Below are 25,150 nucleotides of genomic sequence, written 5' to 3'. Positions count from 1 at the left end.
CACACACACTCACAAACACACACACACACACACACACACACACACACACACACACACACACACACACACACACACACACACACACACACACACACACACACACACACTCACAAACACACACACTCACAAACACACACACACACACACACACACATACACACACACACACACACACACACACACACACACACACACACACACACACACACACACACAAATACTCTCTCACACTATTTGTTGCATACTAATGACAAATTACAACCTCCAATAGTCCACTTTGTGGCTTCTCAAGATAACTGATAGGCGTGTGTGTGTGTGTGTGTTTCAGCCTCTCCTGGAGTGAACATTCCTCACCGGTGTACCAGCACCAAACATCGCATCATCTCTCCAAAGCTGCCGAGCCGCCCCTCCCTCTGTCCCGCCCTCACTGAGGTGCAGAATCTAACCAACGAGGTTGTAGGAGGAGGGGTCAGTCCAGAGTCTGGGGTGGGGGATGTGTCATCAGGGGGCGTGGCCTCTGACAGAACGCAGGCATCTGGTAGGCCGAGAGGCAGCAGCCCAGTTCCAGACGGTGGAGGAATAACATCACCCTCCACTTCCTCTTCCAGTCCGCCCCTAATGCAGCGTGCCGCCACCATCGCCCTTAGCAACGGAAGTGGTTTCTATGGTGACCAGCGTAGTGGTCTGGCAACAGTTGCTCTACCACAGAATGCGGTGATAGTCATGACGACCACTGCGGCTCTGGGTGGAGGAGGGGAGGAGTCTAAAGACGAGCTGGGATCCACACACCTGTCACTCACACGTGCGGGCGGCAGAATTGTCCTGTCTCCTGTTCCACCCAAACAGGACACGCCCTCTCCTCCCACTGTCTCCTCCCCTCCCAGCCCCATGCCGCCCTCTCGTAAAGCTCCTCCCACTCAGGGTGTGGCTACACTGTCACTCACTCTCCTGCCAAGTCCTGTAATTGGAGGGCTACTGTTGACCGATCGCATTCTTTCAGACACACCTAGCAGCGTGCTCCGTGGCCCCGCCCCCTCTTTATTGGCCCCTCCCCCCCTGTCGACTGGCTCTGCCTCTGTTCCCACCATCGCACCCTGTGCCCCAATGCCCTTTGACCCCGACTCCTTTCTCAACAGCCCCAAACAAGGCCAAACGTATGGTGGCTCCTCCCTGATGCCTCCCAACCCAACTAACTCCGCCTCCTCTTGTCCGTCCCCGCCCCCTTCCTCCTCTCCACAAGCCTCTCCATCCCTGGTGCTCTCTCTTTCCCCAGCATCTCCTCCTTCATCCCTTTCTTCACTCTCTCCACCCACCTCTACTCCCAGCTCCTCCTCTCACTCCCCCTCTCTCTCCTTCTCTCTCTCTCCCTCCTGTTCTTCCTCCACTCTTCCTCAGCTCTGTCTTGACTCCTCCCTGGGTCTTGATTCGCTCTCCCAGCCCTTAAGTCCCGGTCTTCACGCTCGGGACTCTTCATCACCATTGGATGTCACCCACCAAAGCTCCTCCCACCAAAGCTCCTCCCACCAAAGCTCCTCCCCCCTGTTTGTGCAGCAGCCTCCTGACTGCGATGAACGTGAGCTGCTCACGCCAGAACCACCACGCCAGCACAGCCAGCTGCTGCCTACACACTGCTTGTCCAATCAGCACCCAGACCATCAACCCAACCAAATTATACCCAGTCAGCTCTTGCCAAAACAGCCACCGACCAATCAGCTGCCTGGAGTTGGGGAGAGAGCAGAGCCTAGGCAGAATCACTATGGTGACGCGCAGTCTAGTGTCATGATGACACACACACACACACGGTCTGGTCTTATAATGACACACACACACACTCCTGGACACACACACACTCATGCTGCGAGCCACCCAGGACGAGGTCTGAGACACAGTCTGAGCCAACCAGCTTTACACACACACACACACACCCCCTCGACCACACACACAGACGCACACACACCTTCACACACGCGCGTTGACATGATTGTACACCCACCCGGTGTACATAGTAGCCCTGTTCAGATTAAGGAGGAGAAATCTCCACCCATTTTGCGAGACTTTGAATCTGAGGAGACACCCATGGACACTACCCACAGTTCCAGTGCCACACCTCCAGACAACGAGGGGGCAGAACTGTCATTTGACTCCGCCTTCCCTGATCTGATATCTGAGCTCATCACTGAGGAGATACATCACCTAAACACTCAACAGTCCAGTTCCTGCCAAATCCCCGCCCTGGCCCCGCCCACATTCCCCGTGCGGTATATGGTGCCACCCCAGCCAACACCAGCCACCTCCTACTTACCGTTCCCCATCCTTACTCACACACACACACACTCCCACACACACCCTGGACTAGGAGAAGGCTCCCTGTGTCTGACCAGTATCACAGATTTCTCACCTGAGTGGTCTTATCCAGAGGTAAGATGCTTCCAGCTAACTGGCACAGTAACATTAAAATACCTACAAAGTTTGGCACAGTTACGCTCATGACACAGTAATCCACCCTTCATCCTCTCTCTCCCTCCCTCCCTCTCTCTCTCTCTCTCTCTCCCTCTCCCTCCCTCTACTTCACTCTCCCTCCCTCCCTCTCTCTCCCTCTCCCTCCCTCTCCCTCCCCCCCCTCTCTCTCACTCCCACCCCTCTTCCCCCCCTTCCTGTCTCTTCTGCCCCACTCTCACACAGGGGGGGGTGAAGGTGTTGATCACAGGTCCATGGTCAGAGGAGAGTGTCAGGTACTCGTGTGTGTTTGATCAAAGCAGCGTTCCTGCCACACTCATACAAGCAGGTGTGCTGCGTTGCTACTGCCCAGGTGAGTATGCACACACACACACACACACACATATAGACACACACACACACACACACACACACACACACACACACACACACACACACACACACACACACACACACACACCTGCTATGTTGCTTTATATCCATGTGAGGGCGCTGTGTTTCTGTTTTGCATTTGCTAAATGTTTAGATTTTTGATTTGGTAGGACAATGTAAACATTGTCTCATTCTCACTCCCTTTGTGTGTGTGTATATGTGTGTGTATGGTATGTGTATGTATGGTGTGTGTATATATGTGTGTATGTGTATGTATGGTGTGTGTGTGTGTATGGTGTGTCTGTATATGTGTGTGTATGGTATGTGTATCTATGGTATGTGTATATATGTGTGCATGGTGTGTGTGTGTGTGTGTATGGTGTGTGTATATATGTGTGTGTATGGTATGTGTATGTATGGTGTGTGTATATATGTGTGTATGGTGTATGTGTATGTATGGTGTGTGTATATATGTGTGTGTGGTGTGTGTGTATATGTGTGTATGGTGTGTGTGTATATGTGTGTGTGTGTGTGTGTGGTGTGTGTATATATATGTGTGTGTGTGTGTGTGTGTGTGTGTGTATATGGGTGTATGGTGTGTGTATATGTGTGTGTGTGTGTGTGTGTGTGTGTGTGTGTGCATGGTGTGTGTGTGTGTGTATGTATGGTGTGTGTATGTATGGTGTGTGTATATATGTGTGCATGGTGTGTGTGTGTGTATGGTATGTGTATGTATGGTGTGTATATATGTGTGTGTGTGTGTGTATGTGTGTGTGTGTGTGTGTGTGTGTGTGTGTGTGTGTGTGTGTATGTGTGTATGGTGTGTGTATGTATGGTGTGGGTATATGTGTGTGCGTGTGTGTATGGTGTGTGTATCTATGGTGTGTATATATATATGTGTGCATGGTGTGTGTGTGTGTGTGTGTGTGTGTGTGTGTGTGTGTATGGTATGTGTATGTATGGTGTGTATATATGTGTGTGTCTGTGTGTGTGTATGGTGTGTGTATGTATGGTGTGTATATATGTGTGTGTGTGTGTGTGTGTGTGTGTGTGTGTATGGTGTGTGTGTGTGTGTGTGTGTGTGGTGTGTATATATGTGTGTATGTGTGTGTGTGTGTGTGTGTGTGGTGTGTGTGTAGCTCATGAAGCAGGTGTGGTGGCTCTGCGTGTGATGAAGGGTTTGGACGCTGTTTCATCATCAGTGCTGTTTGAGTATCGGGCTCGTAATGCTACATCACTGCCCAGCTCACAGCTAGACTGGCTCTCATTGGACGGTGAGTACACACACACACACACACACACACACACACACACACACACACACACACACACACACACACACACTCTTTTCTCTTTCTCTTCCTCTCTCTCACAGTCCACACACACCTCTCACACAACCATCCACACACACACACCTCACACACAACCATCCACACACACACACACACACACCTCACACACAACCACTTTACATTCAATCACAGGTGTGTGTAGTTCCACCGTGATAAACATGGGGGTAGGTCAGCTTGTTGCCATTGCTACATAACTCCAATTAGATGTTAGCCAAGTGGTTAGGCAGGGGTAGTTTAGGGTTAGGGTTGGGTTAGATTTAAAATTAGGATTAGGGGTTAGGGTTGGAGTTGGGGGTTAGGGTAGGTTAGGGGTAGGATTATTGTTAGGGTAGGTTAGGGTTAGGGGTAGGGCTAGGTTTTATTGTTAGGGTTACAGTTAGAGTTAGGGTTAGGGTAGGATAGGGTTGGGGTAGGGTTAAGGTTAGAGTTAGGATTAGGGTAGGTTAGGGTTAGAGTGCATTCATGTGTGCTGAGTTTATTACTTGTGTGTGTTTCAGTGTGCAGTCCAGCCTGAGGCTATTTCTGTCTCATGGCTAAACCTATTTAAACCCATGAGAGCCTGTGTGTGTGTGTGTGTGTGTGTGTGTGTGTGTGTGTGTGTGTGTGTGTGTGTGTGTGTGTGTGTGTGTGTGTGTGTGTGTGTGAGTGAGTGAGTGAGTGAGTGAGTGAGTGAGTGAGTGAGTGAGTGAGTGTGTGAGTGTGTGAGTGAGTGTGTGAGTGTGTGTGTGAGTGAGTGAGTGAGTGAGTGAGTGAGTGAGTGAGTGAGTGAGTGAGTGTGTGTGTGTGTGTGTGTGTGTGTGAGTGAGTGAGTATACATTTTCCATGTCCTCTGTCTGTGTATGTCTCCCTCTCTCCCTCACTCCCTCCTTCACTATCTTCATCACTCTCTCTGTCTTTCTCTCACTCACTCTGTTTGTGTATGTGTCCCTCTCTCTTTCTTTTTGCATCTTTCTGTCTCTGTCCATCTCTCATCTCTGGCATCTCTTAATGACTGAGTCTGGGTAGAGGAATGTGAACTCGTGCACGCTGGCACACACACACACACACACACACACACACACACACACACACACACACACACACACACACACACGGAGAGAGTGTGAAGCCCATCGGTAGCTTCATTTGGGACTTTCCCTGGCAGTGGCCAGTGTATGTGTGTACTTGTGGGGTGACGTTTCTTTTTTCCTCTTGTGTGGAATATTATTTTTTTCTCTAGGACAGCCGAAGTGTTCTTGTCTGTCTGTCTGTCTGTACACTCTGTCTGTCTGTCTTTCTTAGCTGTACACTCTGTCTGTCTGTTTTAGCTGAACAATCTACCTCTCTGTATGTATGTCTTAACTGTACACTTTACCTGTCTGTCTGTCAGTCTTGTCTTAGCTATACACTATCTGTCTGTCTGTCTTTCTTAGCTGTACACTCTACCTGTCTGTCTGTCTGTATGTCTTAGCTTTACACTCTAACTGTCTGTCTATCTGTATGTCTTAGCTGTACACTCTACCTGTCTGTCTGTCTGTATGTCTTAGCTGTACACTCTACCTGTCTGTCTGTCTGTATGTCTTAGCTGTACACTCTACCTGTCTGTCTGTCTTGCTACCTCTGCCCTACTCTGTCTTCAGCTTTTGTTTTGCTGTGTGTGTGTGTGTGTGTGTGTGTGTGTGTGTGTGTGCATTGTTATGCCTCTGTGTTAACTGTGTGAGAGAGACAGTGTGATAGGGAGACAGAGAGGACGGCACTTTGGACGAGGTAGGGAGGGAGAGAGAGAGAAAGAGAGAGAGAGAGAGAGAGAGAGAGAGAGAGAGAGGAGGTGCCACAGAGATGGTGATGGTGCTGGGATTCTGTGTTTGAGAGACCCACTGCAGACTGAGTTAATTTGGAAGAGGAAGCCATGCAGGATGTAGGTAGGCTGTGTGTGTGTGTGTGTGTGTGTGTGTGTGTGTGTGTGTGTGTGTGTAACAGAGAGAGAGAGAATCATGACTTATGTAATAGCAATTATTACAGTTGCAATTATGTCTGTATGTGTGAATATGTGAGAAGAATCTTATTTCTTAACTAGCTTATCTACAATTGAGTGTGATGGTGTGTGACTTTCTGGAATTTTAGATCAGTTTGTTCCGACACAAACACACTCATATATACACACACGGGCACACACACGGGCACACACACACGCACGCACGCACGCATGCACACACGCACACACACACGGGCTCACACACACACACACACACACACACACACACACACACACACACACACACGGGCACACGCACACACACACACACACACACACACACACACACACACACACACACATATAAACACACACATGGGCACACACACATACACACACACACAGGCACACACACATGCAGATCGTGCTTATCATTAATGGAATGACTGTGGCAAGATCAGAGAGAATAGTTTCCATGACAGGAGATTAGAGACATGACACTCAGGTTGATTTATTCTCTCTCTCTCCCTTTTCATGAATACCATTTGCTTACTATAAGCTTGTGTGCTGTGCATGTGTGTGTGCGCGCGTGTGCATGCGTGTGTGTGTGTGTGTGTGTGTGTGTGTGTGTGTGTGTGTGTGGTTGTTAGGCACTACTGAAAGTTGAAGTCACCTGTTGACATCTGGAGTCAGCGAGGCAGTAAATTATGGAGAGATTAGTCTCAACGAGGACTGCGTGATGTGGTCAGAAATAGCACACTTACTGCATTCCTGTGATTTCTGATTGTGAAATGCATTTGACCTTTAACTATGTCTAAGTAAAATCACTTCATGGCATCAAATATTCATAACATGACAAAATATTTTATAACATGACAGAATTTTAACTGTTTTTCTTCTTTGTTTAGAGGGGGACAACACCTCTCCCTTTTAATGGCATTTTAAAATGTTTAGGATGTAACACAACTTCAGATCTTTCCACTGAAAATTAATTTACTATCAAAGCAAATTAGACACTTTTAAACAGCATATGGAATAACAGTAAAGCTCTTCATTCGCTTGCTTACATCTTTCATTTATTTTCTTGGTGCCAAAAATAACTCCTTTCTTTGAGTGACAGCCATGTGCACCTGATGGATCACTAGGTGTTTGGTGAGGTTGAGGTTAGGGTTTAGGTTTTGTAGCGGATACATATGTTAGTTTGTGAATTATGAACGGGGCACCATCCTGATTGCTCAGGAACCAGTATTGTGATAACGGAGATAAGTGGAATATGGTTTAATCAGTCTCATTAACAAAAGGGTTAAGTTCTGATTCCGCGCAGTGACCTAATACCATCAATCAAAATATGTATTTACCACCGTGACCAGATTAATGAACAAATATCAAAATTTATTAAATGGTTAATATGACAATTGATATAAAGGATAACATGTGGAATGATTTGGCTCAAAGTGAAACTAAACCTATACGTGAATCTACTAATCAAACCAGATAGATAATGGTAAACACCAAAGAATAGAAAGTAGGATAGTATGAAGTGAAGATCCGGGCATAGATTACTATAGTAACAACTATTGCTAAATCGGACTCTGGGAGGTAGAGATATAATTGTTCGCTAACAGACAAACTGGCAACCCCAAACAGCACGTGAACTCTGGGTCTTACTGTGACGTTGCCCGGCACATTCGTGCGTGAGTCCGGGGGAGGAAGGCGTGTCGACCGACGCGCGTTCAATGTTCGTTCACTCCTGAGGTGGCTGGGTCAGCTGAGTCTGTCTTTCAAGACGGCTCGAATCGCTAAGGCCTGGCGATGACGTCACAGTCGTGGCTGGAGGGTAGCAGTTCACTTGATGAGATGGACTTTGAAGTTAAACTAAAGTTAATTTCTATCGGCCAAACAGAAATAACTCGAATTTAACTAAGAAAGGAAGATGAGCTTGACTTTAAAACAATGAAAACAAAAGTAAGTTTGACGAAGACACAGACTAAATAAAACACTTTCTCGAGAAATAAATTATAACGAAGATCTCCTAGAAGTTGGATTAAGTTCAAACTTAATTGCGGTCTCTTGGCATCACTCCAACTCTTCTTCATTCACTTCTCGAGGGGCACCTTTTAAGCAACATTTAGGGGTGTGACTGTAGTTCCCCATGAGTTGCTATTCTGGTGATCATTGGACTCTGATTCCTGAATATGCATAATCTCTGCCCAGACAGGAGGTAATCCGAGAAAGGAGAGAGAGGGAAGAAGGGAGAGAAGGGGGGTTTGTGACCCTGCCCGTCTCTCAGAGATTTAGTTAATGGGAGACAAAAGCAGACTATTACAATTTCAAGACAATTGGAATTCTCTGATTCCTAAATAAATTGATTTGTATGCTCTGCCTAAATAAGTATTAATTTGACTCTACCAGCCTATACCTTGAGCCATTCTTAATTTCCACTTCTGGACACTGAATGACACGTAATGCACAGACAGGTATGAATATGAGGTCACAAAAGCAAATATGAACATGGTTACATTTGGTAAGTGACACAACTTAATACATGTATATGTATATGCCTACTATAGCACATTACATTTTGATACTCGGATAGATCCTAAATCTTAATTAGACATTACACTGGACTACAAGGGTATTGATAGATCTCCAATAATGTAGCACATGGATATGAGAATAGGTAGGTCTCTATGACCTTAACACACAGAACTTAATGAGCATGCATATCTAAACAGCAGAACACACAAGAATATGTATATGCATGCATGCTTTCACGATACAATTCAAAGCTACAAAGATAGGTGTATCTAACTACTGAAATTATAGTAATACATGGATATGCATCAATGTGGTGTGATTATATAACCACAGAGATTCTGATAACATTACTTAATGCTTAATACATGAAAGATCACGATTGGTTTCTTTATATCAACTACAGATCACATAATGTTCAATTCAGAGGTACTCTGTCCTGGTGCCTGAAGGCTGGGAAGCTGGATATTGGTTCCATGCATAATTGTCCTTCCCTTGGGTGAAAGATAGTCATGTTTGGTGTCTCTAGACTGCATCCGCCGAGCTGGTTCCTGTAAGCTGAATTCCAATTCCGTGTACAGTTCAAATTTGGAGTTACAAGGATTTCTAAAATATTGCACCTTTAGTTCTGGGTCTTAACACAAGAATTCAAGGTGTTATAAAATGGCGTCAAACCTTGGGGAATCAGATAGGCCTGTGATTTAAGTTTATGAGTGCAGACCTTTCCTGCTCTCTGTGCTCTGTGTCCTCCTGAGAAGGGTTGATCCTGGCCAGAGCACATTAAAGGTCTTTGTTTTACTCTCAGACGATCAGATAAGTTAAGTCTTCCTAAGCTTTTGGAGAGGAGAGCCGTTAGGAATAGGAATTCCTTGGTGATTGTTACCGAGCGAAGGACCAGTGTTTATGTTTACATACACTTAGAGCTGTGGATGGGTTAGTCTCTTGCCTTCCAAGATGAAAGTAATCCACATTGTGATTTTGTAATGTCTGGCTGTCTCCATTACAGTTTTATGGTTAGTGTTAGGGTTTATGGTTTAAGTGTAAGGGTTAGGGTTTAGGTTTTAGGGTTAGGGGTTAGGGTTTTCCCGATGCCCCTGGAGTGGTTAACACCTATTCCAAGCTCATTATATATATGGGGTTAGGGGCTGAAGGACTGGACTAGGGCTGTGGTTGCTTAACCCTAACCCTGACTCCTCCATTTCCACAGCACAACTCTTTAGTTTTAGGTGTCAAAGTCAATTTTATTTATATAGCACTTTTTACAACACGTTGTCAGAAAGCAGCTTTACAATCGTATGGGTCCAGATCCCTAATGAGCAAGCCAAAGGCGACAGTGTCAAGGAAAAACTCCCTATGATGGTGGGGATTAGGGAGAAACCTCGGGAGGACCAAGACTCAAAAGGGAACCCATCCTCCATTGGGCGGCCCACTAGTCTGTATTTATAGTTCAAATATAGTTATATAGGTATAAGATAGATAAGTACTTTATTGATCCCAGAGGGAAGTTCTTGAAAAAATTAGCTTAGCTTTTAGCTTAGCCCCGATACTTCTGCCTCAGCCCGGGATTGTTTGGACAATGTCCCCGTGTCCCATGGGTCGGAGGGCCAGCAGTTGTTCACGGGAATAGACTCGATGTCCTGCATATTAACGATCCAATATCCTTAGGATATAAATAAGACACACACTGGGTGTGCATAAAAGCACAGAGACAATAAATAAAGTTAAAAGACAATAAAAATAAGTTAGGAAAACTTGAGAAAAAGAAACACAAAGATGGAGCTACTGGACAAGGCAGCCACTTGCGTCTGCTCCGGAAGTTATAGTTCTATTTCCAATCCGTGTAGTCACAGTCCCTTCAGTGCAGATGGTGAGCCTCAGGTAGGAGTTGGCATCAGTGCGTCCTCTTGCGACAATGGAACATCCAACCACGGCATCGACACATCCACCAAGCCAGACCATCTCCTAGGTGCCAGTGTGGGATTGTCTTTGGTAGAAGCATACAAAAAAGATTCGATTAGCATGTGATTTGGGCAACACGTGGCTTGGTGGTTAGCACGTTGGCCTCTCAGCACTGGGGTCTTGGGGTCAAGTCCCATCTGAGTGGAGTTTCCATGTTCTCCCCGTGTCTGCGTGGGTTTCCTCCGGGGTCTCCGGTTTCCTCCCACAGTCCAAAGACATGGAGGTTAGGTAAATTGGTCCTCCCTGATTCTCTGACAAAAATTCTCCCAGAGTGTGTCTGTGTGTCTTCATGTTCAATTAAAAAAAGCAGTTGTCTGAGTGTCTGTGCATGAATGTGTTTGTTTGCCCAGTGGTGGATGGTGCTCTGTCACTAGGGTCTGTCCTCTCTCCCCTTCCTGCACCCCATTCAGTCCCCCAGGGGACTGTGGATCCCGGTAGAGAGTACGCTGTGCGCAATTGGCTGCCGCTTCTCGCCGGTGTGTGAATGGTAGCGTAAGAGTTTTACCTGTGTTAAAATTGTAAAGCGACCTTGAGTATCTAGAAAGAACATTCATTCATTCATGTGGCTCCAGCAGGCTAATCTACAGCAGCATAACTAAAGGGAGGGGTTCAGAGGTGACCACAGTCATGAGGGCTCACTGAGACATTGCTTTCCAGCAAAGTCATTGTCACAACTAGAGTGATGCCATGACACAGCTGGATGACAGCATCAGCATCTCAGATTACCAGAAGTCTCGATGTCTGGGGGCCCCCGAGCTCCACACCTTCACATGTAGAATATTAACTGAAGGTTTGATTAAATAGGTGAGTCTTGAAGATTGGAACCATGTCAGAATCTCGGATTGGAGCTGGAAGGCTATTCCATAATTGAGGGACTTTAAAGGAGAAAGCTCTGCCTCCGACTGTAGACTTGCAAATTTTTGGAACTAAAAGAAATCCTGCATTTTTGGAGCGAAGAAGGCGAGATGGGTTATAGTTTGCAATGAGTTCACTCAGATATTGTGCAGCAAGACCATTTATCGCCTTATAGGTCAACAGAAGAATTTTAAAATCAATTCGATATTTAATCGGAAGCCAGTGTAACAGAGAGAGTAGGACTAATGTGACAAAATTTTCTAGCCCTAGTTAGGATTCTAGCTGCAGCATTCTGTACAAGTTGGAGTTTCTTTAGGTACTGTTTACAGCATCCAATTAGAAGACCGTTACAGTAGTCCAATCTCGATGAGACAAAAGCATGGACCAGCTTCTCTGCATCTGCTAACGAAAGTGTCTCAGCTTGGCGATATTACGTAAATGGAAAAAGGCAGCCTTAGTGACGTTGCATAAATGTGTGTTAAATGAAAAATCTGAACCAATAGTGACCTAAGCTTTTTTGCGGTAGATGAAAAGACATCAAGGGTTTGGCGAATATCAGCCCAATTGCTTCTAGCAGCTTTGGGTTTAAGAAGAAACAACTCTTTCTTATTGGAATTTAAAAGAAGAAAATTAGACGCCATCCAGTTTTTAAATTCCTAGACCAGGCATGAAAATCTGTCACCTTTCGGCGAAATTCACCGTTTTGAAGGTGAAAAGGGTGACCTACGTGAATCGTGTAGATCCGATGAGTTTTTTGTTGTGGGGGGAGGGGGGTCGGGAGATTATATGTATATATTTTAATTATCATATTGACTTAATAAGCAAACAGAGCACTTCCGAAATCGGCAATTTCAATGACACAGTGGCCAGCAGTTTCCGCCCAGAACCTTCATAGAGGCCAAATTGCGTTTCAATCATACGAACGTTCTTCATTCATGTTATTCATTTACTGCTAAGCGGGACGAGAAGCAGGACCTAGTGCTATCTACATCGGGGACAAGGCAGAAGAGCGTACATTTACCACTACATTTACCACATCGTACATTTACCACTACATTTACCAGATCGTACATTTACCACTACATTTACCAGATCGTATATTTACTAGAGGTGTACTCAACTAAGGATTTTCATAGTCGAATCTAATTCGTCAGCTTTTCCCTTTAGTCGACTAATAGTCGAATCGGGTTTTATTTTTTTATTTAGAGCACCTTAAATGGGATCCCGTTCTCATTCAAAACTTTTTTCCTCTTCAAAGTAAAAACCTCAGATAAATGAATAAACACGGTAGGTTGGTTTATTCAGCTTTAATTTATTTACTTTTTTATTTTTTTGAGAACATTAGAGTTAACGTTAGAGAACATTAACCGTCAGTGCGCATTGCGCATATCGAACTGTCAGACAGGCACTGTGCAAAATGTCAAAAATATTTTAAATAAAGTATGCCTGCCTGAAAATATTTTAAAAATTGCCACACAACAGCAAAAATATATAAGGAAAGGTTCAAGTAACGGGGTTTAAAAGCAAACAACAACAAAAAATGTTTATAGGCTTACTTGCCGAGACGCACTGCGACGAAACGAGACGACACCGAAACGACAAACGGCTGAACTGTTTTTTTCACCTTACGCGTTTTAAATGGTATGCCATGTTGGTTGTTGTCGTGCGAAATGAAAGACATTGATGACATAACTTGCACTTTACGTTGTTTGAGTCATCTTTATCTTTTTCAAAATATTTTATAAGTTTTTTAGTAGCCTTTATAATCTCGGCAGATGCTGCGCGTATTCTGTAGCGTGTTCAGATCCGCTCATTTGGATTGTGCAACTGCAGGGTGTGATTTATTAATGTGTAGTAAGGAAGATGTCTATTGTTAATGCGCAAATATCATCATAAAAATATTTATTAACAGAAATTAGGATGATTTCATTTGACAAAAGGCTATATATAACGAAAACAAAGACATTTCATGTAACAACTAATTCTTAGCAGCATCCTTGGGCACCCCATGCAGTTAGAATGGTACATTCGACTATGACATTCATAGTCGACTAGGGGGTATAGTCGACTATAGTCGAATCAGCGACTATTGCAGGTCACCCCTAATATTTACCACTACATTTACCAGATCGTACATCTACAACTACATTTACCAGATCGTACATTTCCCAGTGGATCTAATTGGGTTATTAATGGTTTCAATCATTTTCATATTTTGCGGTAAAACAAAGTTACTGCCGTTCGCTATAGCGTTGAACACAGTCAGAGCCACAAGCTCTTGTGATAAATAGGTAGATAGATAGGCCTATTAAGTTTGCGTCAACACCGTGTAGTTAACGGTGACATAAAATAAGAAACAAGATTTTTTTTCTAGTGTGTCTGTAGTTGTAACTGGTGAATCCAGGGACGTGTGAGGATTACATTCGCGCCAGGGCTGAAAAGGTTGAAGATGAATTTGTAAACTCTTGTCATTTGAGTCTACCCTGTGCTTTAGCCCATGTTAGAAAATAAAAACATGTGAACCCTGGTATTTTTTACACTCATTTTCGCCGCTGATGTATTTATTGGTTTATTAAGACGTAATGGTTTTGACTGAGCCATCTGGAATGGCGAAAGCGGCTTCTTGCGTTTACGGATCTGGCTGCATACATTGAATCTATTGACAAGTCAGTCAAAAAAATTTTTTTTTATGGATTTTACTATATTTTACGGAGCCCGTAAGGTGACATAATGTAAAAAAATAATAATGCGTGGTCACGACTTATTAACCCGTGGGAACGAGATACTAATGTCGCCTTTCACACGCGGCAAAAAAGTTTATTTTTTCACAGCAAAGCAAGCAGATCCCAGGGATGTTCGCGAACTGACTGCCCAAGGAAGGTAAACCTGGCTTTATATAAAGTAATACTTAATTATCTTGTTCGCACGCGTTAATTATCTCGTTCGCACGTAAGTCGTTCGCACGCGTTAGTAAGTCGTGGCCACGCGTTATTATATATTTTACTTGATGTCACCTTACGGGCTCCGTAATATTTGGAATCACCTGTTGCTGTACCCCCGTACACCAGCAGCCACAACCCCCCCCCCCCCCCCCTCCACCCTCCGTCGCCGTATCCCCATGACGTCACATGTCGACGCCCCCCCTCCACATGTCAACGCCCCGTTGCCGTATCCCCATGACGTCACATGTCAACGCCCCGTCGCCGTATCCCCATGACGTCACATGCCCCGCCCCCCGGTCTTCTCACCTTTTTAACCCCTGACCCATTTTCATGCCTGCTAGACACATTTCTCAATTTTGGGAGTAGTATTGACAAAATCTGGATTGGAGGATATATACAATTGAGTATATCTCAATATACAATATGCAATATATCATCTGCGTAGCAATGGGAGCTAATACCATGCCTGCGAATGATTGTGCCCAGCGGTAGCATATACAATAAGAATAATATGGTGTCCAATACAGATCCTTGTGGGACACCATATTTTACCTTAGTATGCTCTGAGCATTCGATCTGTCAGGTAGGACCTGAACCAGGAGAGTGCTTGACCTCTTATGCCAATGAGTGTCTCCAGCCTATTAAGTAGGATATTATAATCAATGGTTTCAAAAGCAGCACTGAGGTCTAACAGTATAAGAAAAGTAACGTGTCCTTTGTCAGAGGATGTTCAGAGTTCATTTACTACTTAAATCAGTAAAATTAGAGAGTGGCCTATAGTTGTACAGTTTTTGGGGATTGTCAGGGCTGGTTCCAGGGTCGTTCCCCCTGCCACCACCAGGGTAAACCCACAAACCAGCTCCCGAAATCTCAGGCACAATCAGCAGTGATGACCTGCAGCTGTCTTGTCCCCTATTTAAGGGGGGGTAGGCAGTTGCAGTGTCTCACTGCTGAATTGTTTGTAGCCCTATGCTATGCTCACGCAGTTCTTCCTGGCCTATCTCAAGTTTAATTTCACTGTGTTTTTCTCTGTTCGTTGCTAGTTGTTTTGGGAAGCGATTTTTGTTACTTTTGGCTACAGTCGGAGAGCCAGCTACTTCTCTTGTTGTCCTTTGTTAGAGTTGATTTATTTTATCCCTTCTCGCGTTGAGTTGAGTTTACACTGGTTTGTTCCCTGTGCATTTATACAGTGGTGTTTTCACTGGCACTCTTTCAGAAATCTTATTTTCAATTTCAACAAAATAATTTATAAAATTATAATAAAATTCTAATTTTATAATAAAAGGTTTGTGTCCTGTCTCTGTGCAGATAACCAGTGTTGGTGTCCTGTCTCTGTACAGATAACCAGTGTTGGTATCATGTCTCTGTGCAGATAACCAGTGTTGGTGTCCTGTCTCTGTGCAGATAACCAGTGTTGGTGTCCTGTCTCTGTGCAGATAACCAGTGTTGGTGTCATGTCTCTGTGCAGATCACCAGTGTTGGTGTCCTGTCTCTGTGCAGATAACCAGTGTTGGTGTCCTGTCTCTGTACAGATAACCAGTGTTGGTGTCCTGTCTCTGTGCAGATAACCAGTGTTGGTATCATGTCTCTGTGCAGATAACCAGTGTTGGTATCCTGTCTCTGTGCAGATAACCAGTGTTGGTGTCCTGTCTCTGTGCAGATAACCAGTGTTGGTGTCCTGTCTCTGTGCAGATAACCAGTGTTGGTATCGTGTCTCTGTGCAGATAACCAGTGTTTGTCTCCTGTCTCTGTGCAGATAACCAGTGTTGGTATCGTATCTCTGTGCAGATAACCAGTGTTGGTATCGTATCTCTGTGCAGATAACCAGTGTTGGTGTCCTGTCTCTGTGCAGATAACCAGTTCCGTATGTCGATCCTGGAGAGGCTGGAGCAGATGGAGAGGAGGATGGCAGAAATGGCAAACAACAGTCAACACCAACAACACCAACAGCAACAGCAGCAGCAGCACCTGGCACGGCAGCAGAGTTTACCTGCTTCCTCACCATGCCTCACAACTGAAAACCAGGTATACACACACACACACACACCTACACACACACACGCACACACACCTACACACATACGCGCACACACACACACATACACGCACACATATACACACAGATACACATACATACGCACACACACATACATACACACACGCAGACATACACACACGCAGACATACACACACACACGCACAAATACACATACATACACACACACACAAATACACATACATACACGCACACATACACACATACATACACATGCACACATACACACACACACACATACACACATGCACAAATACACATACATACATGCACACTTACACATACAAACACATGTACACACATGCACACACACACATGCACACACACACAGACATATATATATATATACACACACACACACACACACACACACACACACATATATATATATACACACACACACACACTACCCAGATGTTGCCCTGCTACTTTAACTTTTTTAAATCATGCGTCAGACCAGTGCGGGGGGGGTGGGGGGGGGGGGGTGGGGTGTTGTAAGGGGAAAAATCTGAGGGAGGGGCTAAGGTGTGTCTGTGTGTGCGCATTTGTGTGTTGTTGTCTGTGTGTGTGGGTGTGTGTGTTGCATATGTGTGTGTTGATGTGGTATGGATGTAATGTTTCCTATCAGGTGACTCACAGTGGAAAACTCACTAGTCATTTTAGTCTGATGGAAAGGGTGAAAGGAGAGAGGACAGATTGAGAGAGAGAGGGAGAGAGAGAGGGAGGGGGAGGGAGGGGGGCAGAGAGAGAGGGAGAGAGGGGGTAGAGAGAGAGAGAGGGAGGGAGGGGGAGGGAGGGGGGCAGAGAGAGAGGGAGAGAGGGGGTAGAGAGAGAGAGAGGGAGGGAGGGAACTCCCTGAACTTTAGAACCCCATGGAATGAAAGTTATGATTTAAACATCTATTTTCTCTAAGCTGACTTCATCTCCTAGAAATTCAGAAACCCTCTGCTTACACAATTGGTGACAGATCTCAGTATATACATCTCTATCTATGTCTACGTGTATACGGGACACGTACTCAGGTGTATACGGGACACATACAGAGGTGTATAAGGGACACGGACACAGGTGTATAAGGGACACGGACACAGGTGTATAAGGGACACAGACACAGGTGCATAAGGGACACGGACACAGGTGCATAAGGGACACGGACACAGGTGCATACGGGACACGGACACAGGTGCATACGGGACACGGACACAGGCGTATACGGGACACGGACACAGGCGTATACGGGACACGGACACAGGCGTATACGGGACACGGACACAGGCGTATACGGGACACGGACACAGGTGTATACGGGACACGGACACAGGTGTATACGGGACACGGACACAGGCGTATACGGGACACGGACACAGGCGTATACGGGACACGGACACAGGTGTATACCGGACACGGACACAGGTGTATACCGGACATGGACACAGGTGTATACGCGACGGACACTCAGGTGTATACAGAACACGGATACAGGTGTATACAGGACGTGTACACAGGTAGATACGGGACACGGACACAGGTGTATACGGGACACATACACAGGTGTATACGGGATGTGTACACAGGTGTATACGGGACATGTACACAGATGTATACGGGACACGTACACAGGTGTATTCGGGACACGTACACAGGTGTATACGGGACACGGACACAGGTGTATACGGGACACGGACACAGGTGTATACGGGACACGGACACAGGTGTATACGGGACACGGACACAGGTGTATTCGGGACACGGACACAGGTGTATACTATCTTTCTCTCCTGTTTCCTTCTCTATCTCTCCCTCTCTCCTCTTTTTCAGTCAGGACCCTGGTTTGAGCAGCGTATCGTGAGAGTGTGTGAGAGGATGATGCAGAGTGGGTCTTGGGCTGCAGGTGATGGAGAGAGACTCACACACTCCGTCACACACAGAGGGATGACACTACTGCACCTGGCCGCTGCACAGGGATACACACAACTCATACACACACTCATGCGCTGGAGGTACACACACTCACCATACACACACAAGCTGCTACATTTTTTTCCACTTTAAAATTCTAAATGTTGTAGGTTTCTGATCTCCAGTATGTTCTGTGTGTGTTCCTGCCTCACAGGAACTTGAGTACTGATCTGAATCTAGAGCAAGAGGTTGATCCACTTAATGTTGACCACTTCTCCTGTACCCCTCTGGTCAGTAACACACATACACACACATACACACACACACACACACACATACACACATGCACGCACCCCAGATACAGTTAACTACACATGCTGACTTGTTTTTTGTGTGTGCATGTGAATGCATGTTTGCGTGTACACGTGTGTACACCTTTGTGCGTGTTTGTTGGTGTGTGTGTGTGTTTGTTGGTGTGTGTGTGTGTGTGTGTGTGTGTGTGTAGATGTGGGCGTGTGCTCTGGGCCACCAGTCTTCTGCTGTGTTGCTGTACCAGTGGAACAGTGAAGCACTGTGGATCCCTGACTCTCTAGGGCGCCTCCCCCTGGCTGTAGCCCGCTCTCGCGGACACACACGTCTAGCGCACTGCCTTGAGGACTTACACACACACACTCTGGACTCACCCCCCCTACACTCACACACACATACACTAATGCTGGATACATCACCACCCAGACAGTCTCCACTGTCTGCTAGCCCTGATACAGGTGAGACGGATACAAGTGCTCTCTCTCACACACACACACAAACACGCACACACACACAAACACACACACACGCACGTCTCTGACTCGCACCTGTCTCAGAACCGAGCTCTCTCAAACAGCTCTCCCTAATTCCAACCTAACCCTACACCCTAACTTCAACCTAACCCTACATCCTACACCCTAACTCCAACCTACCCCTACACCCTACTCCCTAACTTCAACCTAACCTTACACCATAAATCTTCACCCTAACTCCAACCTAACTCTGCACCGTACACCCTAACTCTCCAACCTAACCCTACACCCTAACCTAACCTGTAACCTACACCACAGCAACTCACTGGGTACTCACACACACACACACACACACACACACACACTCACTCACTCACTCACTCACTCACTCTCACTTTCTCTCTTTCTTCCTCTCTCTCTCTCTTTCTGACCCTCTTACACACACACTTATAAACATAGGCATCCAAAACATTTGGCATTACATTAATAATCTTCTTTTACATTAATGATCTATTACATTAACATTGTATAATTTTAGCAGCCTTTTGTTACATTATCAACCTTTTATTACATGAACAGTCTCCTCTTACATTAGCATTCTCCTCTTACATCACATGGGTGGCTATTCATTTAACAAAGTACAAACCTATGTATACACTGGCTTATGCGTCTGTGCATTTTCTAATCAGTAATTGCAGTGGGATCTGTCTCACTCTTCATCCTCTCTCTGTCTTTTCTCTCTCCTCTCTCAGGGTTGAGTTCATCTAGCAGTATCCCCTCCCCCAGTGACCCGCCCTCTCCCTCCCCCAGCTCCGCCTACTCAAGTGGCTCAGTGCAGCCTAATTCTCCATTCTCCGCCCCCCCTGACCCCATGGACACCTCCTCTAGCTCCTCCCCTCCCTGCTCCCCAGGTCTGTGGGAGCATGTTCAGGAGGTGGGGGGGAGGAGCTACACCGGAGGATCGTCCCACCACTTCCTTATGAACCCCCCCTCACACACACTCTTAGAACACACACCTCCACACACACATCTGGTGCACACACCTCCACATACACACTCAGTACACACACACCCATACACACACACTTCCTTTGAGGCTGAGCTACTCAACTACAGTGAGAATGCTGAAAATGAGCACTACGTGTCTGCAGATGTAACACAGGTGAGACACACACAGATGTAACACAGGTGAGACACACACACAGACATAACTCAGGTGAGACACACAAACATAACAGGTGAGACACACAGACGTAACACAGGTGAGACACACATAAACAAGAGGTGAGACACACACAGATGTAACACTGTAAGACACAGACATAATACAGGTGATACTTATAATAATACTTGTTCTTAAATTGTATGTCTGTCTATGGTTATTTGTGCTTCTTGGCAAATGTCTAACTTGCAAAACACTAGGTAAGGACATTGACTCCTGTAGTTTAGTAGTAGTCTTACTCATGGGTATCTTGAATTCTGGCCTATCTGTACTATTACCTAGGATGAATTATGTGATTGGATGCAAAGTACTTTGTAAGTCGCTCTGGATAAGCGTGGTTAGTGGTTGGTTGTGTAGTTAGGGGTTGGTTTTATAGTTAGGGGTTGGTTTTATAGTTAGGGGTTGGTTGTGTGGGGTTAGGGGTTGGTTGGGTGCAGGCAGAACCTGCACCCAACCGCCAGCAGTAACGTCAGTAATGTCAGTCAAAGGAGCCCACCATCTCCTGTCAGAGAATCTGTCCACAGTCTCAGAGGTAAACTCCAGGAGATTGAAGAGGTTCTGCAACACTACAGTCTGCTGTCTTGCAGGAACTCACCCACTTCTCCTGCACACTCAGTGAATTCTCAGGTCTGACACACTGGAACCCATGCTCCTAGTCAGTGCTACATTCCAGTTATTTTAAATAGCCGGTGGCATGGCTCTCAGAATCGAAATAAAAATGTAATCAGAAGAAAACATAAGGGTACAAAACATTGTAACAAACAAAATTTGATCCCAGTGAAATGCACAAGTGATGTAAGCGATGCTGATCAAACACATCAAGTCTTCAAGGTCTCCTTACTAAACGTCCGCTCACTCACAAACAAGTCTTTTATAATAGCTAAATTAATTGAAGATTACTGTCTGGACTTTCTTTTTCTAACAGAGACTTGGCTTGATAGCAATGGAGCAATAGTGCTAAATGAAGCTTCACCTCCCGACTTTAACTATTTTAATGTCTCCAGGGTAAATAAGAGAGGTGGTGGTGTTGCATGTTTTTACCATAAAGCATTCCGATGTAAGCAGATCTCATTAGGGGAACATCCTACGTTTGAATATCTGGCAGTACAACTCAACAGTACTTATTCAGTTCTTTTGATTGTTATCTATCATCCTCCCAGACTACATGCAGATTTTCTTGAAGATTTTGAAGAAATGCTTTCAAGGATTTTAATGGATTTTGATTATGTTTTAATTGCTGGGGATTTTAATATTCACATGGATATATCCACAAATCCAATCACTTCAGAATTCATGAGGATGCTTAACTCTTTTGATCTCATACAGCATGTATCAGGCCCAACTCATAAGCATGGCCACATTTTAGATTTGGTCATTTCTAAACGTATAGAGGTTAATAATACTGAAATTACTGATGTTGCAATCTCTGACCATTTTGGTGTATTTTTCAACATGTCATTATCTACTAGAACACTCAGTGAAAAGCGCACAATAACCAAGCGTTATCTCAGTGCTGGCAGTGCCGTGGCCTTCACAGACATGATACAGTCCCTCCCTCCCCTCTCAGAAAATGGGAATGAGCTAGTTGAAACATTCACATACAGAGTTAGGAACTGTATTGATGCTGTGGCACCAAAGGTAACTAAAATAATCTCTGGTAAAATTAAGATGCCCTGGAGAAACACTCCATCTATTGTAAAATTTAGGCAAGATTGTAGGCAGGCTGAGAGACGTTGGCGAAAGTCAAAATTGCAAGTACATTTTGATATTTATAAAACAACATTGCAGAATTACAACAGTGAAGTGAAATCAGCAAGGAAAAACTATTTCTCTACCTTAATCAATTCATCCAATAATAACTCAGCTGTCTTGTTCAGAAGCATAGATCAGCTAGTAAACCCCACCTCCTGTGGCTTCCCTGAGACTGTTTCAGTTGAAAAATGTGAGGAGTTTGCTATATTTTTTAGGGACAAGATTACTAGTATAAGGCAGAACATAGCAACAAGCACTAATAGACCATCAACCCTTATATCAGTTACTCAACCTAACTTTAATATGTCTTATTTCCAAGAAGTTGACATGGTAACACTACTTGATGTGATTTCATCACTAAAATCCTCTACTTGTGAACTGGACCCTTTACCAACAAGCTTTTTCAAGCAGGTTCTGAGCTCATTAGCAAATGAAGTTCTAACGATTGTTAATCAGTCTCTGCAATTGGGTGAATTCCCTAAAATTTTTAAAACTGCAATGGTTAAACCACTATTAAAGAACAGAAATCTTGATCCCACAATTCTTAATAATTATCGACCTATATCTAACCTTTCCTTTCTTAGCAAAATCATTGAAAAAGTAGTGTCAATCCAGTTGAATGACTATGTAAAAGTAAATCAAATAAATGACACACTTCAATCTGGTTTCAGAGCTCTCCACAGCACTGAAACAGCCCTAGTTAAGGTAGTAAATGACTTGAGATTGAATAAGGATGCAGGCAAACTCTCAGTCCTTTTTCTGCTAGATTTAAGTGCCGCTTTTGACACCGTTGATCATGAAATACTTCTTGATCGACTACAGAGCTGGGTAGGCCTTAGTGGCTTAGTCTTAGACTGGTTTAGATCGTACCTAACTGGGCGTGATTACTATGTAGCATTAGGTACCTCTTCCTCCACACGTCAAAAAATAACTTGTGGAGTCCCCCAAGGATCAATTCTTGGGCCGTTACTATTCAACCTATATATGCTTCCGTTACCACACATCATTAATAAACATGGTATTAGTTATCATCAATATGCAGATGACACTCAACTTTATATTTCGCTAGAACCTAAAGCCCTAAAATCAATTTGCTCACTGTTTGACTGCATAGATGATATACAGACATGGATGTCTGACAATTTTCTGCAATTAAATAAACAGAAGACAGAGGTTCTTGTTCTTGGCAGTGATTCACAAAGGAATGATGTCCAGACTTATTTAAATCAAATGAATCTGAAAGCCAGACAATGTGTTAAGAACCTGGGCGTCACCTTTGATAATGAGCTCAGCTTCAAATCACACATCATGACTACATGCAAGACAGCTTACTTTCATCTTCGAAACATCGCTAAGGTCCGAGATATGCTCTCTCCTGCTGACAGTGAAAAACTTGTCCATGCATTTATCACATCAAGGCTAGATTATTGTAACGCTGTTCTATCTGCTCTTCCAAAGAGCTCTATTTCGCACCTACAGCGAGTTCAGAACGCGGCTGCAAGGGTTCTGACCCGCAGGAGAAAGAGAGATCATATTACACCTGCACTCCACTCACTGCACTGGTTACCTGTCAGCTTTAGAATAGATTTTAAGGTTCTAGTCATGGTTTTTAAATGTCTTCATGGTCTTGCCCCTCTTTACCTAAGTGAAATGATTGTTAGATATGTTCCAGTCAGGTCTCTCAGGTCTTCAAACAGTAATCTACTGGTGATTCCTAAAAGCCGATTAAAGATTGGCGAGGGTGCTTTTAGCCACTATGGCCCAAAGCTCTGGAATTCTCTTCCTGAAGAGCTCAGAGGCATTTCATCCCTGCATAGTTTTAAGAGCAGTCTCAAAACATTCCTGTTTAGATCCGCTTTTAGTTAAGAAACTCTTATCTTAATAGTTTTATCTTATTTAATTTACTTTTTATTATCTTAGTTCACTTTTTACTTTTTATGTTATTTTAATATTTTTATCTTTAATTTCTTTTAACATTTTCTTTTTGTCTTTGTCTTATCTCCTTTTAATGTTTCTTTTATTTATACTGTAAAGCACTTTGAGTTACATGTATGTATGAAAGGTGCTATACAAATAAAGATTATTATTATTATATTATTATTGTGTAGTTAGGGGTTGGTTGTGTAGTTAGGGGTTGGTTGGTTGTGTAGTTGGTGGTTGGTTGTGTAGTTAGGGGTTGGTTGTGTATAGTTAAGGACTAGTTGTGTGTAGTTAGGGGTTGGTTGTGTGTAGTTAGGGGTTGGTTGTGTATAGTTAAGGACTAGTTGTGTGTAGTTAGGGGTTGGTTGTGTATAGTTAAGGACTAGTTGTGTGTAGTTAGGCGTGGGTTGTGTGTAGTTAGGGGTTGGTTGGTTGTGTAGTTAGGGGTTGGTTGTGTATAGTTAGGAGTTGATTGTGTATAGTTAGGGGTTGGTTGTGTAGTTAGGAGTTGATTGTGTATAGTAAGGGGTTGGTTGTGTAGTTAGGGGTTGGTTGTGTATAGTTAGGAGTTGATTGTGTATAGTTAGGGGTTGGTTGTGTAGTTAGGGGTTGATTGTGTATAGTTAGGGGTTGATTGTGTAGTTAGTGGTTGGTTGTGTATAGTTAGGGGTTGATTGTGTATAGTTAGTGGTTGGTTGTGTGTAGTTAGGGGTTGGTTGTGTGTAGTTAGGGGTTGATTGTGTATAGTTAGGGGTTGATTGTGTATAGTTAGGGGTTGGTTGTGTATAGTTAGGGGTTGGTTGTGTGTAGTTAGGGGTTAGTTGTATAGTTAGTGGTTGGTTTTATAGTTAGGAGCTGGTTGTGTATAGTTAGGGGTTGGTTGTTTGTAGTTAGGGGTTGGTTGTGTTGTGCATTTACACAGCTGTATATGTTTTGGTTTCTGGTGGTGATACACACACTACTTCACTGTGACAGGGACTCCCTTTTTATATATACTGCGTATTGCACACGGCACAATTTGCACTAACCAAACCTACCTCTTACACTTCTCTCTCTAGTGAAGTGTCTGTTTTATATTTTGCACTCTGTATAT

At 44.4% G+C, this 25,150-nt stretch overlaps 1 protein-coding gene across 1 annotated transcript in view; it reads left to right on the top strand.

Annotated features, from left to right (window-relative positions):
* LOC143500408 (calmodulin-binding transcription activator 2-like) overlaps positions 1-25,150 on the top strand; it is a gene marked incomplete at its 3' end in the record, with an annotated part of 66,332 nt that overhangs the window by 15,517 nt on the left and 25,665 nt on the right. The window contains 8 exon segments of the mRNA XM_076994530.1: positions 329-2,418; positions 2,683-2,809; positions 3,969-4,103; positions 16,279-16,451; positions 18,301-18,482; positions 18,596-18,671; positions 18,887-19,148; positions 19,916-20,325. Of these exon segments, the coding sequence (XP_076850645.1) occupies positions 329-2,418; positions 2,683-2,809; positions 3,969-4,103; positions 16,279-16,451; positions 18,301-18,482; positions 18,596-18,671; positions 18,887-19,148; positions 19,916-20,325 (3,455 nt within the window).

The sequence above is a fragment of the Brachyhypopomus gauderio genome, unplaced genomic scaffold (assembly GCF_052324685.1).
Source record: "Brachyhypopomus gauderio isolate BG-103 unplaced genomic scaffold, BGAUD_0.2 sc148, whole genome shotgun sequence".
In the NCBI taxonomy this organism is placed as follows: Eukaryota; Metazoa; Chordata; class Actinopteri; order Gymnotiformes; family Hypopomidae; genus Brachyhypopomus; species Brachyhypopomus gauderio.
Note: the sequence above shows the minus strand (reverse complement) of the source record. Positions and strands in the feature narration are given on the sequence as shown.